Raw genomic sequence first — 22835 nt, 5'->3', positions numbered from 1 at the left:
GAGTGAGGAGTGTCAAGTTAGCAAGTTCTCCAAATGCGTTCCATTCTTCTTTTGGATTCTTGTTTGATTATTGCAGTGGTATCTGAACTGCTTTTGTGCATCTGTTTTATTTCCCCTTTATGTCTGTTTTTTACTCTCAAAGTTATCTTTCAGAATGGAGATCTAATTACATCACCTCCTTTCTTCGAAACACTTCAGTCCTTTCTCATTTTATTAGAATAAACCCCCCCCAAATGGCCAAAGTTCTGCATGATCTAGAACTCCCATCATTCCAGCATATTTTAAACCAACTTTCCTTTTATCTTTATGATCCAGTGATGTTAGCATTGTCTCAGTTTCTGTCTCAGTTCTTTTTTTTTTTAATTTTTATTTATTTATGATAGTGTCAGAGAGAGAGAAAGAGAGAGAGAGGGGCAGAGACATAGGCAGAGGGAGACGCAGGCTCCATGCACCGGGAGCCCGATGTGGGATTCGATCCCGGGTCTCCAGGATCGCGCCCTGGGCCAAAGGCAGGCACTAAACTGCTGCGCCACCCAGGGATCCCCCTGTCTCAGTTCTACACAGAAATTTTGCTTATCCTATTACCTCTGTCAGAGTTCCCTCCACAACCCTTTATGCCTTAGGTTAGATCTCCTCACCTCAGTTCATTCATGACTTCCTCAGGGAGAGCCTTCCAGACTTCCCTGATACATGACTTTTTCCTATTGTGTGCTCTCATAGCACTATTTACTTCCTACATTTACTTACATGGTTGTTAATTTATTTATGTTGTTCTTTCATTGATGTCTATCTCCCCTATCACTGGATTAAAAACTTGAGAGAAAAAAAAATCATGTCTTTCTTGTTTATCATTGTATCTCCACTAAAAAGGTGGTGAATAAATACAAGTAAATGAATGAATGCCACCCCTTTTGTTAGGAGAGCAGAAAATTCTAATGTACATATAGTTTTTGAGAATCTCTGCTCTAGATGTTGTGGATTTCATCCCTGGATTAAATCAGAAGAGCAGAAGAGTGTCTAGCTGGCTCAGTGGTTCAGCCTGCCATGCTTGGTCTTAGGGTTATGAGCTTGAGCCCCATGCTAGGTGGAGAGATTACTTAAAAAAATAAATAAAATCTTTTTAAAAAATCAGAAAATCAGATAATTGCATACTTGGACAATATTAATTTGTATCCTCACATAATTGCTTTTTTGCAATGGATTTTGGCAGCAAGCCTTTGGTTCAAATTGGGGCATGCTATAGGTCATAAACTGTTGCTTTGGTTGTATAGACACTATTGAAGGTAGTGTCCATTGTGTGAAGGACTGACCTTTTTAAAAAATTTTATGTATTTATTCATGAGACACACACACACAGAGAGAGAGAGAGGCACAGACACAGGCAGAGGGAGAAGCAGGCTCCATTCCATGCAGGGAGCCTGACGTGGGATTCGATCCCAGGTCTCCAGGACCACACCCTGGACTGAAGGTGACACTAAACTGCTGAGCCACCCGGGCTGCCCATGGACTGACCATTGTATCAGATAAGTTGTCTCTATGAGGACTCAGGGAAGAAATTTCTTTCTGATCACACTACTAGAAAAACTGTGCATCTCTTGAGCAACTAGTGTATTTTTGTCTTGGAAGCAAGATAAAAATCTTTTTTTTTTTTTAATTTTTTTTTTTTTGCAAGATAAAAATCTTATACCTAATCCTTGTTTCCTGAAATTCAGAGCAAGATTTGCAGCTCACATATAAAAATTAGTTAAGGATTTCTGGCATAACCCCATGTAAAATAGTTTTAGTCTTAGTTTCACCTTCATCTTTAGAATTTTAACATATTTTATAGTTTGATCAATAAAAGGCTCTATAAATAGCATTCAATGAATAATAAAATACACCCAAGATTTTTTTTTAAAGCTAAATTAATATGCTTGCTGGGTAAGAAGTAAGTTCACTCTGTCTCTCTGTGCTTAAAGTGGAAAACAGAAAGGAAGATAAAAGGTTTATTATATATTAGGAGAAATTCTAGGTTTTATGTTCTGATTGGGTCATTTGAGAACTAGTCCTTTTGATTTTGTTCTGTCACAAAAGCATAGAGATTGCTTTATAAAGAAGTCTGAGGTGGGATATGAAAGTATCTGTTAGGCTCAAAGATACAGGATCAGCACTTTTGTATGAACTTGCTGGGAACTTGGTAGAGTTTTATTTTAGCAGTACCGCCTTAGTCCTACCCTTATAGAACAGCATGCTACGTAGTCACTGTTGTATGGGTTATGATCTTTGCAGGAATCATGATCAAAAGACCTTGGTATTTAGCCTGACTTATAATATGAGTCCTTTTGTTTTCCTTCTGTTGAAAAATGAATTTTTGTACCATTTGATGAAATAAGAACTGTGCAGAAACATAGGTCATTCTGGAGACCAGGCATTGGAAGACTGTGAGACAAGTAAGAATAGCCATGACTATTATAAGAGACTAAAAGGCACTTCAGAGTGATGACCAGATGCCCTCACTTTGACTAGGAGATCAGATCTTAAAATTCAGGCTTATGGGGTGTTTTTTTTTTTTTTTTAAGATTTTATTTATTTGAGAGAGAGAGAGGAAAAGAGAAAGAGAGAGCACGAGCAGGGGGAGGGGGAAAAAGGGAGAGGGAGAAGCAGGCTCCCTGGGACCCTGACATGGGGCTTAATCCCACGACCTTGAGAGATCATAAGCTGAAGGCAGATGCTTAATCGACTGAGCCACCCATGCGTTACCCTGAGTCTACTTTTGATAGCCAAGTTGTCTTGTCTTTTGTTTGAATATAGATTGGTCAGCATTCCCTGTGAATGAATTAGTAATTCATTTTTTTTTCTTGGCTTGCCAGCAAGAAATCTAGAGCTATGCTATTATCCACGACCACCTAAATCAATGATTTTAGTTGTAACTCTGGGGCTTTGTAGTATTATTTATCTTTTCAGTTAATGTTAGTAACAAATTTTGGGTAACATTTTCAAGTTATGTGACCTCCGTAGTTGAAAATAGAGCCTCAAAGATTTCTAGCGTAAAGGGAATATCTGTTTCTTTCTCCAGGGAGATCAATGTCCCTTCAGACACTTCCACAGAAGTATAGTCTCCTAAAGGACATGAGAATGAAATATCTAAAATTGTCTAATTATTATATTTTTATATATAGCTATCTATATATGCAGGTTAAAGTTTGATGAGGCAAATATGAATAAGCCTGTTGTTGATTCAGGAAATAAAGATTAGAAGGGTCACATATGTGAAAATAGAAGTGGAGTTGTAAAAAAATTGAGAAAGAGATTCTTAGTTATCTTTGGGATACATACAGATAACTTATATAGAGTTAAGCAAAATTTATAAAGGTTGCATAAGACTATGGGGGAATGTTAGGCTAATTAGAATTTATAATTTTGCCCATAAATTTGTACCAAGTCTCATTCTTGAAGGAATTTGTATTTGAATTGAGGCTTTGACAAATTCTAAGGTTGGTTCAAGGAGTGAAAAGGGATATGCTGAGTTTCTGCAAACCAAATACATTCCAGAGGATGTAAGAATATATTGGATAAAGGATAAAAATAAAAACACTTTGAAAATTGTAGGTATCCATCAGATTTTCCCACTAGTAATTTGTAAAGAGAAACTTTTGCTAAAACAAGATGAGCCATCTAACATGTAAATGTTCAAGGTCCAGTTTGGGGATAAACATAAAATCACAAGAACTCATGTCAGGTAGCTCTTCCATGGCCCTGATACGACCAGAGAGTGTTTTCCTTGAGAAGAAATACTTAGTTTGGGAGGTACAAGGTAGGGAGTTAGGTCAAGGTTTTATCAAGAGGATCATACGTAAGTTGTCTAGGTTGAAGGAAAAGATCAGAGTAGGCTTGGGCAAGCCTAGACCCAAGCGAGTTTTCGGTTATGAATGCTGACGAATTCAGCCAGTAAAATGCAGTTGATTACATACATAGACAACAAATGTAGGATCACCATGGTGTCAGTTGCTCATGCCCGTTGTCTCACTGGATGACACTGAAACCAGAGAAGCCAGATAATCACAGGCAACATGAGTGCTTTTTTTTTTTTTTAAGGATTTTATTTTAATTAATTATTTATTCATGAGAGACAGAGAGAGAGGCAGAGACACACACAGATAGAGGGAGAAGCAGGCTTCATGCAAGGATCCCGACGTGGGTGGGACTCGATCTCGAGTCTCTGGGACCACGCCCTGAGCCAAAGGCAGACCCTCAACCACTGAGCCACCGAGGCATCCCAACAGGCAACATGAGTGCTAGAGTACCCTGTGGCTGAGGAACAGTAGTCCTACAAGGAGAGTATATGGAGGTTGGTGAAAAATAGCTTTGTAGCAGCACTTCCCAAGATTGTCTATATTCCATATTTTGGAGGATCGTGAGGCATTCTGTCAGGGCTCAGGTCAGCCTGTGCTTGTGGTCGAGCCTTGCCTGTGTGACCTCGGTGGAGACATGTAGGTTGCCAGGTTATCAGTACAGAGCAGTTCCTCTCCATTAGCCATGGTAAAGGAGAAAGGACAAGGTGAATTAGAACAAAAGCATGAAAAGAAAAGTGTTACAAGTAATAGTTTCAAGTATCTGGGAAATTTGTGTTCTGTCATCTTAGGATAAGCAGCCTACTTCTATAAAGTAATCTGCTTTTGTAATGTAAAGACATCCTTGACAGCCTGACAGTCCCTTGATACCTTCTGAGAAATGCCTTTTTTTTTTTTTTTTAAGATTTATTTATTTATTCAGAGAGACACAGACTGAGGGAGAGAGGCAGAGACCCAGGCAGAGGGAGAAGCAGGCTCCTCACAGGGAGCCCGATGCAGGACTCAATTCTGGATCCCTGTACCATGACCTGAGCCGAGGGCAGAGGCCCAACCGCTGGGCCACCCAGGCATCCCTAGAAAGGTCTTTTTTCTGGTGATCATATCAGCTTATCCCAGGACGCTTGTATTTATGAGTAATACGTTTATAATGTCATCCATCAGGAGTACTTGTATAGTCTTTTATTGAGGCTTTTGTGTTTCTTCCAGAAGACTCAGTTTCTGATCTGTAGCTTGTAACAGGCAAGCATAAAGAAAAAGCAGAAGCTACCTGTGGAGGTAAGACTGAATGGTTCAGGTTAAGTTGTTTTAGTAGCAACAGTATCAGAATGGGGAAAACAATCCTTTATGAAGCAAATCAGTTTATAAAGATTTAGTGAAATTTACCTGTGAATAAGAACATATCATGGATGGTGAGGGCATTGATCAATTTCAGAGTTTTTTTTTTTTTTTTTAAGATTTTATTTATTCATGAGAGACACAGAGAGAGAGAGAGAGAGAGAGAGAGAGAGGCAGAGACACAGGCACACAGAGAAGCAGGCTCCATATAGGGAGCCTGATGCGGGACTCGATCCTGGGACTCCAGGATCACGCCCCGGGCCGAAGGCAGGCGCCAAACCGCTGAGCCACCCAGGGATCCCCTATTTCAGAGTTTTTAATTTATACCACTGTGCATTATGATTTTGAAATCTAGATATTTAAACCTAGAGAGAAAATCTTTTAAAACCTAATTATTTTTTAAAATAACAGCTTTAGTGAGATAAAATTCACCTTTTTAGAGTATACAGTTCACTGGTTTTTAGGATGTTCAGAGTTGTGTAATCATTACCACTACTTACTTTTAGAACATTTTCATCACCCTGAAAAAAACCCTGAGTGTTGACAGTCACTCTTCATTCCTTCCTCTGATCTACCTGGCAATCCCTAGTCTACTTTCTGTCTCTGGTTTTGCCTAAGAGATAAATTATTTTAAAAATAATTAGTTGGTTAACTAAACAATTATTTAAGTGTCCGTAAACATGAATATTCCTCTTCCTGAAAAGGACATAATGATAATCACTCTATTATTTTACATTAATGAAAAGTCATCCATATTAGAATTGAACTGGGAGCCTCTCTTTTTGATTTATTAAATTAAAAAAAAAACACTGAGTTTAGTAAACAAAACAGCTTTCATAATGGTATTGAGCTAATTCAAAATCTAGAGAATGCTAAGCATTCTTAATTATCTCTTCTATTTTTTTACTTTTCACAGAGTTAGATTAATATCTGATATATTAGTAGGTGCTCAATCAGGATAGCTTTATTTTGTTTTGGTGACAGAACTGGAATTAGAATCTAGCTATCCTCCCAGGAAGTCTCCTCTTTCCCTTATGCCACACATGCTTTCCATTTGTACCCAAAGCTGATTTTTATAAAGCACTTGTAAACAGTTCATGGAACTGGGGGTCAATGTTCTTATTTCCGTTTTCTATTCTATTTCTTATAACCATACATAAATTCACAAGTTTAAATTTGTTATTGCGTAAATGCTAAAATGTTAAATAGGCTAAGAAAAGAAAAAAAGAAAATATCTTTCATGCTTTTTGTCTAATGACAAATGTAAATGCTCCATATTTCACAGTTAAAGAACTTATATAAAGTAGGACATAAATCATATGCATTTTTAGCTTGACTACTACTTAGGTATTTAGGTAGTTCCAGTCAAAATGTTAAGTATGAATTAGTGATTTTAAGATATAAAAAGAGTTGCTTTGAGGTCAAGTTGGAGGAGAAAGGTAATAAAAGAAAGGATGAATGCCAGTAGGTTTTTTTTGGTGGTGTTTAAATTTTGTTACAGTGTAAGGATAGGTAGTAAAGGATACAATTCTTAAATGTACAACTTTTTTGAATTTAAAAAATATTTACTATACTTAAAATTCAATTAATTAACATATAGTGTATCAATCAGTTTCAGAGGTAGAGTTCAGCAATTCATCTGTTGCATATAACACCCAATGCTCATGACATCACATGCCCTCCTTCATGCCTATCACCCAGTTACCCCATTTCCCCATCTACCTCCCCTCCAGCAACCCTGAGTTTGTTGCCTATAATTATGAGTATCTTCTGGTTTGTCTCCCTCTTTAATTACAACTTGATGAATTTTTACATGTAAATATATATATATATATATATATGCAATAATCACCGCACAGATCAATATACAGAATATTCCAACACCTCAGAGGGTTCCTTAGTACCCTTTTTTTGTCAGTTACAACACTCCAAGAGGTAATCACTATTTTGACTTTTGTCACCGTAGGTTACTTTTGTTTCTTCTTGAAATGCATATAAATGGAATAAAACGATACTCTCTTGTATCTAGCTTCTTTTACTCGTATTTGTATCTATAAGATTCATCCATATTGTGTGTAGCAGTGGCTGATTTTTTTTGCTTTATAGTATAAGTAAAGCACAATTCATCCATATACCTGCTGATGGTGATTTGGGTTGTTAACAATTTTTTAGTATTGTGACTAAAGCTACTAAGTCCATTATTGTGCTTAACTTTTGGTGAAAGTATGCACTCACTTTTCTTGGGACTTAAGGTTTTAAGTGTTATAAAAGTTCAGGACTTTTTTGTTAAAACAGCCAGAATGCCAAACCTGCCTCACAGAAATTTTCAAGTCCACCTAAATGGATATGTTTAACTCTTTGATTTTATTTTATTTTTTTTTTAAAGATTTTATTTATTTATTCATGATAGTCACAGAGAGAGAGAGAGGCAGAGACACAGGCAGAGGGAGAAGCAGGCTCCATGCACCGGGAGCCCGATGTGGGATTCGATCCCGGGTCTCCAGGATCGCGCCCTGGGCCAAAGGCAGGCGCCAAACCGCTGCGCCACCCAGGGATCCCAACTCTTTGATTTTATAATAGAAACTGGGGAAAAATAACTTTTACTTCACAGCCAGTTTTGGGTGGTATCATGTGCCTGTTCTATAATGCAAGGGTTATGGATATTACGCATTCATTCATTCAGTGAACAATAGGAAACCATCCTAGGGGTTAGAGACACAGTCACATCCTACTTTCCCAACCAATATCTTCAAGTTACTCGAACATAACGCATAGATTGCAGTGATAAAGAAATGAGAATTATTAGGGGAATTCTTAAGGTGAAGCATCTCATCTAAACCTGGGTAGTCAGTGGAAGCATCTCAGAGAAAATGACATCTGAACTGAGTCCAATGGAATGAGCTGCAATTAGCCTGGTGAAGGAAGTGGAGGGTGAGTGTTGAGAAGAGCAGGGCTATGAGAGTTTTTAAGGCGGTGTTTAAAGCTTGGTGATGGGAGAAATTGAAAGTAGCTGGGTAAGCACAGACTCAATTATAAAGGGCCTTTTGACATATCCGGGAGGTCTGACGTCCTCAGGTCAGAAGGGAATCATTGGTACTATCTTTTTTTATTATGGAAAATGTCAAGCACACATCCCATAATTTGAGCAGTTACCAACTTATCACCAATCATGTTGATACCACTACCTTCCTCCCCAAGTGGATAGTTCTGAAGGAAGTTTGAGACATCACTTCATCATTGAAGATTTTGAGCAGGAGAGTGACATAATTAGTTTTGTGTTTTATAAATCATATATCCCTAGTAAATTTAAAGTATCTTTACAATGCACACACCACAGTTTGGTTGCATCTCATTTGCTTCCAGTCATAAAGACATTTGTCTTTCTGCACTGTTTATAGCAGTTTGCATTTTTTTCCTAACTATGGAAACATGAGTAAATGCTAAACTTATTTTATATATTTATCTTCTTATGTAGATAAATCATTGTTTAATTTGCCTTAAAAACACTATTAATATTTTGGCTTCTATGAGTATAAAAAGGTCATAAACAATATAAAAGTTTATGTCTAGTTCAGTCTCCTTTATAGCAAAGATGATAATATTTGGAAAGTGGAATTCAGTTAAGGTTTTACTATGAATATTTTTCCAGATTCAAGTTCAATTTATGATTCTTCTGTGGCTCAGGTTTTGCTCATCTATTTGAAAATCTGTTTTCTTTCTTTTTTTTTAAATCTGTTTTCTTATTGAAGTTTACTTTGATGGTGAGAATTAATATAGATTACTTTTGTTTTAAAACTAATTATAGTTGTTTACATAACACTAAGTAGTAAAAATGTTTACTTCCTAAAGGGCTTTAGCTTAACCTGTTTTAAAAAAAGTGGTGTAGTAGATGGTCACTATTGTAATGCCATGGAATAGCACTGCATTCATGCATGCGTTCATTCAGTTGGTGAGTTAGTGATCTTAATCTAAATCAGAGGTTGGCAAATTTTTGCTGTTCTGTCTGGTTCTTATATATTTGGAGAATTGTTCCAGGAAGATAGGGAAGAATTTGCAATAGAAACCGTATGTGGCCTGCAAATGTATTACCTGGTCCTTTATAGGAAAAGTTTGCCACTCCTGGTCTAAATAAATATAACTTAAATTCTTGACATGTGCTTTTTTTTCTTTTGGAAATGTTTCTATAAGATTCACTTTTAAATAACATTTGAAAATAAAAATGTCATTGTTTTCTACAGAGAAGATGGTGAATTAGAAGATGGTGAAATAGATGATGCAGGACTTGAAGAAATACAAGAACAGGAAGCAAAAGAGGATGAAAAGCACAAAAATGAGAAAGCTTATAGAAAATCAAGGAAAAAACACAAGAAAGAAAGAGAGAAGAAAAAATCCAAAAGAAGAAAACGTGAAAAACATAAGGTTAGTTAGAATCTACTTTTAATTCTTTTAGTAAATGTTTATGAAATATATTGAAAATCATAAAGTATAAATCATTGCTTATTTTATTATAAAACTTATTGATTAGAAGGGCACCTGGGTGGCTCAGTCAGTTAAGTGTCTGACTCTGGATTTCACCTCAGGTAATAATCTCAAGGTCATGAGATCAAGCCTCCCTTCAGACTCCTTGCTGGGCATGGAGCCTGCATAAGATTTTCTCTCTTCTTCTGCTCCTCCAACCCCCCCAAAAAGCAACTTGTTGATTAGATATTTTTATTTATGTGATTAATAAATTTTCTGAACATAAAGATTATGTAAATTATCTCAAATATTTAAAAATTAATCTAGGTAACTTTTAATGCAAGTTAAAATCTTTTTAATTAATGGAATTGTATGCAAGGATGATAAAGGTTAGAAAAGTTTTATTGTTTTATTCTCTACAGATATAGATTAGCAGCATTGGCATTGTCTGTCCATTTATTCATTCATATGTATTATCATGTGCTTGCTGTGGAAATCTCTGTGCTCTATGCTAGGGTTACAGTAATGAGTGAAAGTCTCTAATGGAAATAGATTACATTGAAATGGGAAGGAGAAGGCAATAAACAAATGAAAAACAAATGTGATCAAGAAAAAAGAGTAGGGTGCTGGATAGAGAATAATGTAGCATAGGATAGGGAAGAAGGGATCATCTATGCAGAGAACTCTAGGAAAAGTGGGCATCTGTGGTGGAGTAGTTTTGAAACTCCCTGAAATTCCCCCATAAAAACAAAGCAGTGGGGATAGCAAAATCAAAAACTCATTGGCAACATCTACAAAAAAAATGAAGTAACAAGTTATCTCCACAAACCTTAAAAATACCGCTGGATGAGGCCAAACCACAGACAGCAACAAGACCCATATAGGATCAGCAATTGGGCATACTGAAGCAGAGGGAAGGTAATGGGACTTCAGAAAACAAATTGCCAATAGGTACTCCTCTCAAATGGAAGAGTCCCCACTCAATGTGGAAAGTCCATGGGCCAAACTGAGAACAGAGCAGAAAGTGAGAGGGGAGAAAAAAGTGAGAGGGGACTTTCAATTCTCCTGTGAGTATAAGGTGACCATGTGAATTTGGGATGGTGCTTGAATGGTCTGGGTCTGATGAACTTCTAATACTAATCAACCAAATCGCTCTTATTAGAGTCCTACACTGAGAATATAACTGCTAATTAGAATCTAAATTGAGAGGACAAAGATACTAGGGCTGGGCAAGGAAAGAAATAGCTTTAAAAAAATGAGGAAAAAAAAATGAGGGAAGGGAGCAAATGAGGCATGTCTCAGAAGATACATAGCCATATATATTAATATTTCATGCAAACAACAAGCAGTAACCCTAGAGAACAAGATAGGACCATGATTACATTCCGTATAAGTTATAATTTTTAAAAAAACAGAATAATGGAGAGAATAATATTCTTCCATAAGAGAAAGAGTTCCCACACAACATATAAAATATCTAACCTAATATTTCAAAATGATAAAATTAAGAAAGTATATAAGCTATGATCAAACAGCATAAATACAATTTGGGGGAAACATCCTTTGGTCATCTAAGTGAAAAGACCAACTCCCTATTAGGAAAAGAGAATCAGCTTTCTATAAAAATTTTTGATATAGGATGCCTGTGTGGCTCAGTGGTTGAGCGTCTGTTTGCCTTTGGCTCAGAGAGTGATCCCAGGGTCCTGGTATTGAGTCCCACATCGGGCTCCCCGCAGGTAGCCTAATTCTCCTTCTGCCTGTGTCTCTGCCTCTCTCTCTGTGCCTCTGATGAATAAATAAAATCTTTTAAAACTTTTTTGATATAAATATTTTATGCTGGATGATAATGGAATGACATATTTAGATAAGATGTGGTCCAAGAATTTTATATCCAGATAAATACTGACCTTCAGATATAAAGTTCTCCAAAAAAAAAGATAAAACTCAGGAAATATTGTTATCATGAGCCTTCCTGTAGAATCCACTAGAGAACAAGTTTAGATAACCAAAATGACTATTTGGGAGAGAGGGATCTACATACATGTAATACATATTTCTTTGTAAAACTAGGACTAGGGCAACCCGGGTGGCTCAGTGGTTTAGCGCCACCTTCAGGCCAGGTCCTGATCCTGGAGATCCGGGATCGAGTCCCACATCAGGCTCCCTCCTTGCATGGAGCCTGCTTCTCCCTCTGCCTGTGTCTCTGCCTCTCTCTCTCTCTCTCTCTCTCTCTCTCTTTCTCTCTCTCTCATGAATAAATAAATAAAATCTTTAAAAAAATAAAAACTAAGACTAAATGATGGCCATAAGGGGAGCCGTATATTATGTATCTGAACATTACAACTATAAAAAATATCAGGAAAAGCAGAAGAGTATATGGCAAGCAGGATAAGCTTACTGATTGCCTAATATTATTAACTCAGAGTAAGGGGATGTTGCTTCACATTGTTATCCTGATAATGAAAAAGGAAAAGAGGTTACTGACGAATTTTAGTATTGGTCCTGTTAGTAAAGAAATAATATGCAAAGAAGGGACAGGGACTAAGGTTATTGGAAAAGGCATGAAAGAAATAATTGAGGGGCACCTGGGTGGCTCAGTCAGTTAAGCTTCATACTCCTGATCTCAGCTTGGGTCTTGATCTCAGAGTCGTGAGTTCAAGCCTTGTGTTGGGTTCCACACTGGGCTTGGAACATATATAAATGAGTAAATAAAAAGGAATAATTAAAACAAAAATACAAACTTTTCTAAATACCAAAAGGTATATACTTTCCCAACAATGCAAAAATCCAACTCTAAGCTGTGTACAAGAGAAAGATTTTAGAAGTGGGTAAAGCTATGCCAAGCAAATACAAAGAAAGAGAAGGCAGAAATCTAACGTTGATATCTGAAAAAGTCAAATTTGTGTCAAAAGGCATTGAAAGAAACAAAGAGAGACATTTTATGATGTTAAAGGCTACAATTCACAATTAAGTATAAGTTATTAATATTTTATAGCCCCTAAAACAGCCACTTTTATAAAGCAGGAGCTATAGGAACTGCAAGAAGAACTAGGAATACACTAATAACAGGAGATCTACCAATATGCCTCTCTTAATCCAAAGAGATCAATCAAGTGGATGAAAAGGTGGTAAGGATATTAAAGAAAGATTATGTAGTGAGCTCTGAATCCTGAGAATACATCTTCCTCTTGTCTTTATGGCCATATAGTAGGCCTTGTATGCTCCAATTACTTTGATTGAGTGGAAGTGTTAAAAAGAGCAATGTCAAATCACAATACAATAAAACTAGACATTGCCTAATAAAGTCAAAAAACAAAATGTCTTTTTGCTTTGTAATTCAAATGCCTGCTATAAATAGCCTGTGGAGCACAGGGGAAACAGATTAAAACTGCAGAATTTCATTAAAATGATGATATAAAATCTTGGTGTGTAAGTAATGACAGAATATAGCTAAAGCAGTTATCAGGAGAAAAATTACAGTATTGCAGTAATTCATTTATTCTTTGCTAGAAAAGTAGCAAACCAAAACAAAACAAAAAGGAAAGGACTTTTAATTATGTTAGAAGCAGAACTTAATGGATTAGAGTGAAAAGCCAGTAGTTATTCAAAAAAAGATCAGTGATACATATAAGTCATTGGCGAGACTAATCAAGAAAAAAGTAGGGGCACATGCCTGGATCAGTGGGTAGAACATAGGACTCTGATCTCAGGGTGTGAGTTCGATCTCTGTTGGGTGTAGAGCTTACTTAAGAAAAGAAAAAGAAAAAAGGGAAAACCAAAAATAAAATTTAGTGTGTTGAAGCTAAGAATTTTCAAAACCATCAAGTCCCACATCTCCTTTTGAACGGCCTTTCCTTTAATTTGTCTGTCTTTGGCAGATAAGTACTTTCAGCATTTTTCTTGAAAATCTTAACTAGATTACTTAGTTCACTAGACACATTTTCTACTTTCCACATTATTGAATATAACTGTGTTGTTCAACTTTCTACCACTGCATAATGAAGATTTCCGTTCTTCCAGCTTTAATAAGATACCTCACTTTCCTTTAAGTTGTCTCAAAGCCCAGAATTTTACTAATAATCATTTGAGGCAATTTATTTACGTATGTATGTATTTGAGAAGAGAAAGTGCATGCATATATGTGCGTGCGCATGTGTGTGTACGAGGTGGGGGAGGGGCCAAGGGAGAGAGAATCCCAAGAAGACTCCCTGCTGAGCATGGAACCTGACAGAGGGCTCTATCTCATGACCTATGAAATCATGACCCAAGAGGAAAACAAGAGTTAGTCGCCTAACCCATTTTAAAATTATTACTATTTTTTGTATCTCTACACCCAACATGGGGCTCACACTCATGACCTGGAGATTAAGAGCTGCATATTCATTCCACCAACTGAGCCAGCCAGGTGCCCCTCATTTGAGGCACTTTAGACTTTCACTAACACTTTCCTTGAAGTCCTTCCAGTTTCTATCCGCTGCCTGGTTCCAGAACCTCTCCTACCTTTTAGATATTTCTTATGGGGAGCACAGCATTTCCAGACACCAAAATCTTAGTAGTCAACCATTGCTGCACAGTATTACTCCAAACTTAGAAGCTTAAAAGAACAGAAATTTATTTCCCAGTTTTTGTGGGTCAGGAATCTGGGAGTTTAACCAGGTGATTCTGGCTCAGCTTCTCTCATGGGATTGCAGTCAACTCAAGGCTTGACTGAGGCAGGATCCTCTTCCATGTTCACTCACATGGCTCTTGGCAGGCCTCAGTTCCTTACTGACCACTCTAGAGACTGACTCAGTGTCCTCATGAGTTATCCGGCTTCCCCCAAAGCAGGTGAACCAAGAGTGAGAGAGCAAGAGAAAGCACACAAGATGAAAGCTATAGTCTTTTTATAACCTAATCTCAGAAGTGATATACCATCTCTTCTGACATACACTATTTTCTAGCTATTTTTAAAGTAGTCCCAATTGCTAATTTCAGGTTAATAATTACTTTTTAAAAAAAGATTTTATTTATTATATATATAGAGGACTTGAGTGAGTGGGAGGAAGGCAAGCTCCACACAACACAAAGCCTGACTCAGGGCTTGATCTCATGACCTTGAGATCATGACCTGAAGTGAAATCAAGAGTCAGACACTTAGCCAGCTGAGCCACCCAGGCGCCCTGTCATATATACATATGAAGAAAACAGAAAGAAAATTTTCATAAATATATATATATATATATATATATTTTTTTTTTTTTTAGAAAGAGAGAGAGAGAAAGTGTGTGTGTGTGTGTGTGTCTTTTTTGTTTTGTTTCGGAATAGTCTGAAGAAACTTCTCCCTTAAGTAGAACCTTCTCTTCTCTGGTGGTTTTTCCTGAAGTAGTGTCTTCATTTGAGCTTCTTAATCAGATCTTATCCCTTTAGTGATCTTCAAGTGAAAGGTTTTCCTTTGAGTTGGAGCTGACTTCTACCATTGACTTAGCAAACTTGGCTTTTGAATGGACAGTGTTGAGGGGTGCTAGGTTGGCTCAGTTGGTAGAGCATGCAACTCTTGATCTCAGGGTTGTGAGTTGAAGTCCTGTGTTGGACATGGAGTCTACTTGAGAAAAGAAATGGGCAATATTTATTTCAAACTTTGACCCACAAATATTAGATAAGCTTGAAGCATTGGATAGCATAACTATAAAAAAATAAAAGATTTCTTCATATCACCTATCAAATTGGCAAAAATGGAAATAACACCATCATAAAACTAAACCTGAAAATATTTAAGAACAAAGTGAGGGAAAAGTTTGTCTTTCTTAAAAGAGCGTTTAAGAATGGAGTAGAGGGGGCAGCCCGGGTGGTTCAGCGGTTTAGTGCCGCCTTCCGCCCGGGGTGTGATCCTGGAGACCCGGGATCGAGTCCCACGTCAGGCTCCCTGCATGGAGCCTGCTTCTCCTTCTGCCTGTGTCTCTGCTTCTCTCTCTCTCTCTCTGTCTCTTATGAATAAATAAAATCATAAAAGGAATGGAGTAGAGGTAAAAATCCTTTTGCTGTGAAAATATCAGAGTTCAGTTTCATTCAAATTTTTAGTGAGTCAGTATCTTCACTGATAAGAACTTTAAGAATTCTTTAAAGAAAGTGCTTAACTTGGGAAAGTAATTATTTTGACTAGATGGAGATTTGGTGACCTTTTTTAAGGAGTGCACTCATACTTAGAAAGCTTACTCTTGATATTTGCTAATCATTATCAGTTACTTGTGGTTTCCATTTCACTTTTGCCCAATTTTGTGGGTTGGATTTATTTCACATTTATAATTTGATATGTTGAGTATCTTTTAGCTTTAGGGTACTTATGCAAAAGAATAAGAGTGCTACAGACATTTTAGGTAAAAATAACTCATACTCTACTTATGTTCTGTGATCCTTTTTGAAGATCTAATTCCTTTTTTTTTTTTTAAGATTTTATTTATTTGAAAGAGTCAGAGAGAGAGCACACAAATAGAGGGGAAGGACAGAGGGAGAAGGAGAAACAGACTCCCCACTGAGCAGGGAGCCCCATGCAGGACTCAATCCCAGGATCATGGGATCATGACCTGAGCTTGAGATGCTTAACCAACTGAGCCACCCAGGTGCCCTAATTTAATTCTTTTAAGATTAATTAAAATCTGAGATCACTTTAGAAGTGATCTTACATAGAAGGGCACGAGTCAAAAAAAAATTTCTTTTAATAATAAATAAATAAATAAATAAATAAATAAATAAATAAATAAATAAATAAATGGCACGAGTCCTTGGACCACAGGGATGATGAGGAGAATGCTGCCATTAAACCCCTAAAAAGAGGAGAAGATATACTTTTCCTCAGAAAATTTTAGAGAAGTTGAGCTGGTGGTGACCTTTGAAGCAAGGATTTTTTGGTTAATACTTCAGAACCTACTAGGATAATACAATATGCTGGTTGGCACTTCTGGCTAAAAAAAGTGTATCTAATTATTAGTAAAATTTTCTTCCTTTTGCAAATGTGTAACTGTTTTTTCCTTTTTTATAGCATTCTCCATCTAGTGATGATAGTTCAGACTACAGCCTTGATTCAGATGTTGAACATACAGAAAGTTCCCACAAAAAAAGAGCTGGTTTCTACAGGGATTATGACATTCCATTTTCTCAGGTATTGTCTTTTTTTAAAAAATGTGATCAAATATACATAAACATAAAATTTACCATTTTAACCATCTTTCAATTCATTGGCATTAAGTGTATTCACAATGTAGTGCAACCATCACTACTATCCATTTACAGAACTTTTTCATCATCCCAGACAGATGCCGTGTACCCTTTAAATCATAACACCTCAATTCCTCCTCCCCACCAGCCCCTAGTAATCACTATTCTACTTTGTCTCTATAAATTTGCCTACTCTATAGGCATAAAGGTGGAATCATTACTGTATTTGTCTTTTTGTGTCTGACTTACTTCATTTACCATAATTTTTTGAACATTCATCTAGCTTCCTTTTTAAGGCTGGATGATATTCCATTGTATGCATATACCATATTTTGTTTGTGTGTTTCTGTTTTTGAACACATGGATTACTTCTACCTTTTGACTGTTGTGAATAATGCTGATTATGAACATGGGTGGATAATATCTCTTCAAGACCCTGCTTAAAAAAAAAAAAAGACTCTGCTTTCAGTTCCTTGGGACATATACCCCTCAGAATGGAATTGGTGGATCATACAGTAATTCTGTGTTTAATTTCTTGAGGAACCACCAAACTATTTCCCATAATGGATACACTTTTTTACATTCCCACCACTATACATGAAGTTTTCTACTTTCTCCACATCCTTCCCAAACTTATTTTCTGGGTTTTTTTTTTTGCTTTGGGTTTTTGTTTTTGTTTTGATAATAGCCTTCTTAACAGGTATGAAATGACATTTCATTGAGGATTTGAGGTTCTGCCTTTAAGGGGAAAAATAAAATTTTCAGTTTCATTCTTTGCCTTCTGACATTCTGAAAAATGTTTTATATTTTTCAGTATAGAAAAACAGGCATATGTAGATATATGCTACAAATTTTAAGTCTTTGAAAATCATAATCATATGTTAGCTTTCCAGGTCTATCATAACAAAATACTACAGACTAGTGGTTTAAACAACAAAAGTTTATTTTCTATTAGTCTGGAGGCTAGAAGTGCCAGATCAAGATGCCAGCAGGGTTGATTTCCTTTGAGGATCATAATATCTTTGAGGACCATTTCTCCTGGCTCGTAGATGGCTACCATCTTGCTGCTTTGTCCTCAAATGGTCATTCTGCTGTGCATACACACCCCTGGCATCTCTCTGTGTGTCCAAATTTTCTCTTGTAAGGACACCAGTCAGATCAGATCAGGGTCCATAGTAGTGACCTCATTTTAACTTAGTCACCTCTTCAAAGCCCTATCTCCAGATACAGTCACATTCTGAGGTATTGGGGGTTAGGACTTTCACATACGAATAATGTGACATCTACCTCTTTAAGTGCAAAAGCTATCGGAAGTGTTGTAAGTAGAAAAAAATTAAAACAACATGATATACTTTAGATCTTTCTCAGGCATGTTGTACTGTATGAACAGTCTTCAATATAAATAGTATTTTGTGGGCAGCCCGGGTGGCTCAGCGGTTTAGCACCGCCTTCGGCCCAGAGTGTGATCCTGAAGACACGGGATCGAGTCCCACGTCAGGCTTCCTGCATGGAGCCTGCTTCTCCTCCTGCCTGTGTCTCTGCCTGTCTCTCTCTGTGTGTCTCTCATGAATAAATAAATAAAATCTTAAAAAAACATAGTATTTTGTGCTAGAAAAATCACAGTGGTCTCAGGAACACTGGGGAGTATTCAGATCAGTGTGCACCTTTCTGAAAAACCACAAACTTTCTCTGAGTTCTGGTTTCTGCCAATCTGTCAATATGCTTGTCCACAGAGTTCTATTCTTTTTCCTAATTTGGTGTTCCTCATCCCTTATGAGCTTAGAAAACAAAATACTGTGTTGATTAGAGTTATTTCTATTGCCTTCTGTTTCTCTGTTGCCTTCTTTATAGTTGAGGTTGCTCAGTAAGTAACTGTTGAATAAATGAAGTTTATTATAATATCTTCTTTTAAAATTTGAAAAGAATTATACTCTAGTTGATAATTTTATTGAGTTAGGTGAATGTATCCATATATTGAGTGTGTTTGCTGATTTTGGAATAAATGGAGCTGCCATTTCTCAGAACATTTTAACAGCTATTTGTTTGAATTATTTTTACCACTAATGACAGAACTTTTAAATCTATCAAACACTGATGTGGGGGGATGCCTGGGTGGCTCAGTGGTTGAGCATCTGCCTTTGGCTCAGGGCATGATCCTGGGGTCCTGGAATCAAGTCCCACATCGGGCTCCCCATGGGGAGCCTCTTCTTCCTCTGCCTGTGTCTCTGCCTCTAACTGTGTGTTTCTCATGAATAAATAAATAAAATCTTAAAAAACAACACTGATGTGGTACCTAAATTTCATCATTTGCAGGTAAATTTATTTTTTTAGAAATAGTCAAAAGTTGTTTAGAGACTATTCAAAACAGTGAAAAAATGCTCAGAATGATCATTACCACTTCAGATAGCAAAGCATTTGAAAATATCAAATAATGAGATTTATAAGCTCTTGATTCACAAGTTGTCACTAAACATTATTCCAGAAAAGGAGGTATAGAATATTTTAAAACAGTGGCAGAAGTATTTTAATAAATATTTTAATAAATATTTAATAAATATGTAGCCTTCTATGGGGGCTACTCTGAAGGACAAAATCAATTGGTATGTATAAACAGCATTACACTTGTTTTAACTGACTCATATTTTCTTTTTTTTTTAAGATTTTATTTATTCATGAAAGACAGAGAGAGAAAGAGAGAGAGGCAGAGACACAGGCAGAGGCAGAAGCAGGCTTCATGCAGAGAGCCCGATGTGGACCCAATCCCAGAACTCCAGGACCACCTCCTGGGCCAAAGGCAGGCACTAAACTGCTGAGCCACCCAGGGATTCCCTGACTCATATTTTCTTAAGCATTATAGTTATTGATTGTCATTATACGATTACATATTACTACAACTACAATGTAATTATTTTTGTTTAAAAATTTCAGTTATGAGACCCCTGGGTGGCTCAGCGGTTAAGTGCCTCCCTTTGGCCCAGGGCATGATTCTGGAGTCCTGGGATCGAGTCCTACATCAGGCTCCCTGCATGGAACCTGCTTCTTTCTCTGCCTCTCTCTCTCATTCTGTGTCTCTCATGAATAAATAAATAAAATCTTTAAAAAAATTTTTTTCAGTTAAAGAAATTAAAAGAAAAAGATAATCTTTTATAATTACCCACATTTCACTTCCAGTGTCCTTTGTTCCTTCGTGTAGATCTGAATTTCAGTCTGGTATCATTTTCTTTTAACCTAAAGACTAAATACTTAGTCTTTACTGACACAGAGACAGAGACATAGGCAGAGGGAGAAGAGGCTCCACGCGGAGAGCCAGATGTGAGACTCAACCCCAGGACCCCAGGATCACAACCTGAGCTGAAGGCAGATGCTCAGCCACTGAGCTACCCAGGCATCCCAAAAGTACTTAGTCTTTATTTAGCATCATTTGTGGTACAGTTGCACTGTCAGTAAAATCTCTTAGCTTTTATCTATTGGGAAATTATTTCACTGTTATTTTTTTAAAGATTTCATTTATTATCATGAGAGACACAGAGAGAGAAGCAAAGACATAGACAGACGGAGAAGTAGGCTCCCAATGGGGAGCCCGATGTGGGACTCCATCCCAGGAACCTGGGGTCACACCCTGAGTTGAAGGCAGCCGCTCAACCGCTAATCCACCCAGGTGGATTTTTAATAACTTTTAATTTTGTCTTAATGAATTCTAGAAAAGTTCCAGGAATGGTGCAAAGAACTTCTGTATAGCTTTCACCCACATTTCCAGGATGTTAACATTTTACTGCATATGCTTTGTTTTATTCTTTACCTTTCTTCTCTTTTCTTCAGAGGATCTAATTTGCAGCTAAACCCATGTGTTAAGTTCTTAATTCTAGTATTTGCATTTTTCAAATCTAGAAACTTGATTTTTTTTTCAGATCTGCAGAGTATTTTTATAGTTCCCAGTTCACTGCTGAAATTCTCATGTCATTTACTTGAAAATAATAAGCACAGATATTTTAAAATCTGATCACAGGAATTTCAATATCTGGAGTCTTTCTATTACTGATTGCTTTTATTTAATTTTTAAAATTATCTTATTATTTTTAATATATATATTCATGAGAGACACACAGAGAGAGAGAGGAAGAGACACAGGCAGAGGGAGAAGCAGGCTCCATGCAGGGAGCCCGACGTGGGACTTGATCCTGGGTCTCCAGGATCACACCCTGGGCCAAAGGTGGTGCTAAACCACTGAGCCACCCAGGCTGCCCTACTGGTTGCTTTTAGCTGATGCCCTTGCTGATCATGTCTCCTCATATGATTGAGTTTTTTTGTTTATTTTTCTGTGTGCTGAGCATTGTGTTTGCAAAATATAGTGCATTTTATAGAAATAATTTGAGACCTGGGGTGATGTTAATTTACTCCAGGGAGGATTTTTACTTGCTCCTGACAAATTTTTAGTGACCCTTATAAACTTTATTCCAACTGCAGGGTTTGAAACTCTTCTTGGCCACCAAGATGATAGATTGGACTGTAGCCTCTGATCCACCTTTTGATATTGACCCAGAATTGGTGGGTGGGGGTTAGCTACTAAAGCTTCTACTTTTTCTAGACTCTGGATTTCTCCTTTTGTTCTCATAGATTAAAGGGATAGTCAGAAGCAGTGTTGAATCTTTCAGCTGATTTTTCATGTTGAGCTGATGCTTTCAGAGAAAAACTGCTCCTGATCCTGCTCATTTCTCACGATTTTCATCCACTCCATGTATATATATATATATATATTTTTTTTAAAGATTTTATTTATTTATTCATAGAGACCAAGAGAGAGGCAGAGACACAGGCAGAGGGAGAAGCAGGCATCATACAGAGAGCCTGACATGGGACTCCATCCAGGGTCTCCAGGATCACGCCCTGGGCTACAGGCGGTGCTAAACCACTGCACCACCGGGGCTGCCCCACTCCATGTATATTAAAGGTCCAGTAATCCTTCACACTTTTGATAGCTCTCTCATGTTTATAGTGGATTTTAGAAAAATATTGTGTCCATCTTTTCTACATTTTTTAGGAGGAGAACTGATCTGAATTATTTAGTCTGCCAGGAAAAAAGAAAGTTCAATACCATTTCATCCACATATGTTTTAGAGTTGACTTACTGAGAATAGAAAATACCTTAAGTACATCCTAAAAATCTTATTTTCCTGGATAACAAATGTCTGCTGTACAATTTCTATAATTTAGGCCAAAAATAGAATATAGTATTAACATCTGGCTTTTGAATTTGAGGAGTTAGTATATCTACCCTTTTCCTCATCCTTCCTTGCTCAAGGCCTCCCATTCCCTTCTTTCATGTTTATAGTGATTGTTGTGGGACCACTTTCCATTTTACAGAAACCCAGTCTGCCCTGCAGGCATTCTAGCCAGGAATTTAGTCTAATAGTCAGCAAAGTGATTGGAGAAACTGTATCCTTTGATAGAACTTACAGGCTTTTTCATATCTATTATCTTCTTGCCGGAAGGCTGTAAAAAATACTTGCTAGATTCTTGCTGGTGAATGCATTTTGTACATTCCAGATGAACATATGAAGCATAAGGAGGTCTTCTAGAGAACTGGAGATGCTCCTCTAATGTCATCCATTTAGTGCTTCATGGAGCATTAGCACTGCATGGGTGACACCCAGACCCAAACATTGGAGTCTTTGACTGCAGCAGGAGCTCTGTGATGGGGGGCGGGGCGGGGGAAGTTTGCATCATTAGAGGGCTATTAGGAATATTTGCAGTTGGGAAAACTAACTAAGGGGAGAAATAGAATGTTTAGGGATAATTCTATTTTAAAAAGTAGGAATAGGGGGCAGCCCGGGTGGCTCAGTGGTTTACCGCCGCCTTCAGCCCGGGGTGTGATCCTGGAGACCCGGGATCGAGTCCCATGTCAGGCTCCCTGCATGGAGCCTGCTTCTCCCTCTGCCTGTGTCCCTGCCTCTCTCTATCTCTGTCTCTGTGTCTCTCATGAATAAATAAATAAAATCTTAAAAAAAAAAAAAGTAGGAATAG

The 22835-nt window shown here is 37.2% G+C and overlaps 1 protein-coding gene across 6 annotated transcripts in view; it reads left to right on the top strand.

The window, feature by feature from the left end:
* ZC3H6 (zinc finger CCCH-type containing 6) overlaps positions 1–22835 on the top strand; it is a 67486-nt gene that overhangs the window by 16319 nt on the left and 28332 nt on the right. For 3 of the 6 annotated variants that reach the window (XM_072770207.1, XM_072770206.1, XM_072770208.1), the window contains exons 2-4: positions 5037–5105; positions 9404–9584; positions 16639–16758. Coding sequence is in view for 2 of the 6 variants with exons in the window: in XM_072770204.1 (XP_072626305.1) it covers positions 9404–9584; positions 16639–16758 (301 nt within the window). In the remaining 4 variants the exon portion in view is untranslated. Of the gene's footprint in view, positions 1–5036; positions 5106–9403; positions 9585–16638; positions 16759–22835 lie in introns of those variants that run through there. The other 3 variants (XM_072770209.1, XM_072770204.1, XM_072770205.1) reach the window with 3 other exon arrangements.

The sequence above is a fragment of the Canis lupus genome, chromosome 12 (assembly GCF_048164855.1).
Source record: "Canis lupus baileyi chromosome 12, mCanLup2.hap1, whole genome shotgun sequence".
NCBI classification, from domain to species: domain Eukaryota; kingdom Metazoa; phylum Chordata; class Mammalia; order Carnivora; family Canidae; genus Canis; species Canis lupus.
Note: the sequence above shows the minus strand (reverse complement) of the source record. Positions and strands in the feature narration are given on the sequence as shown.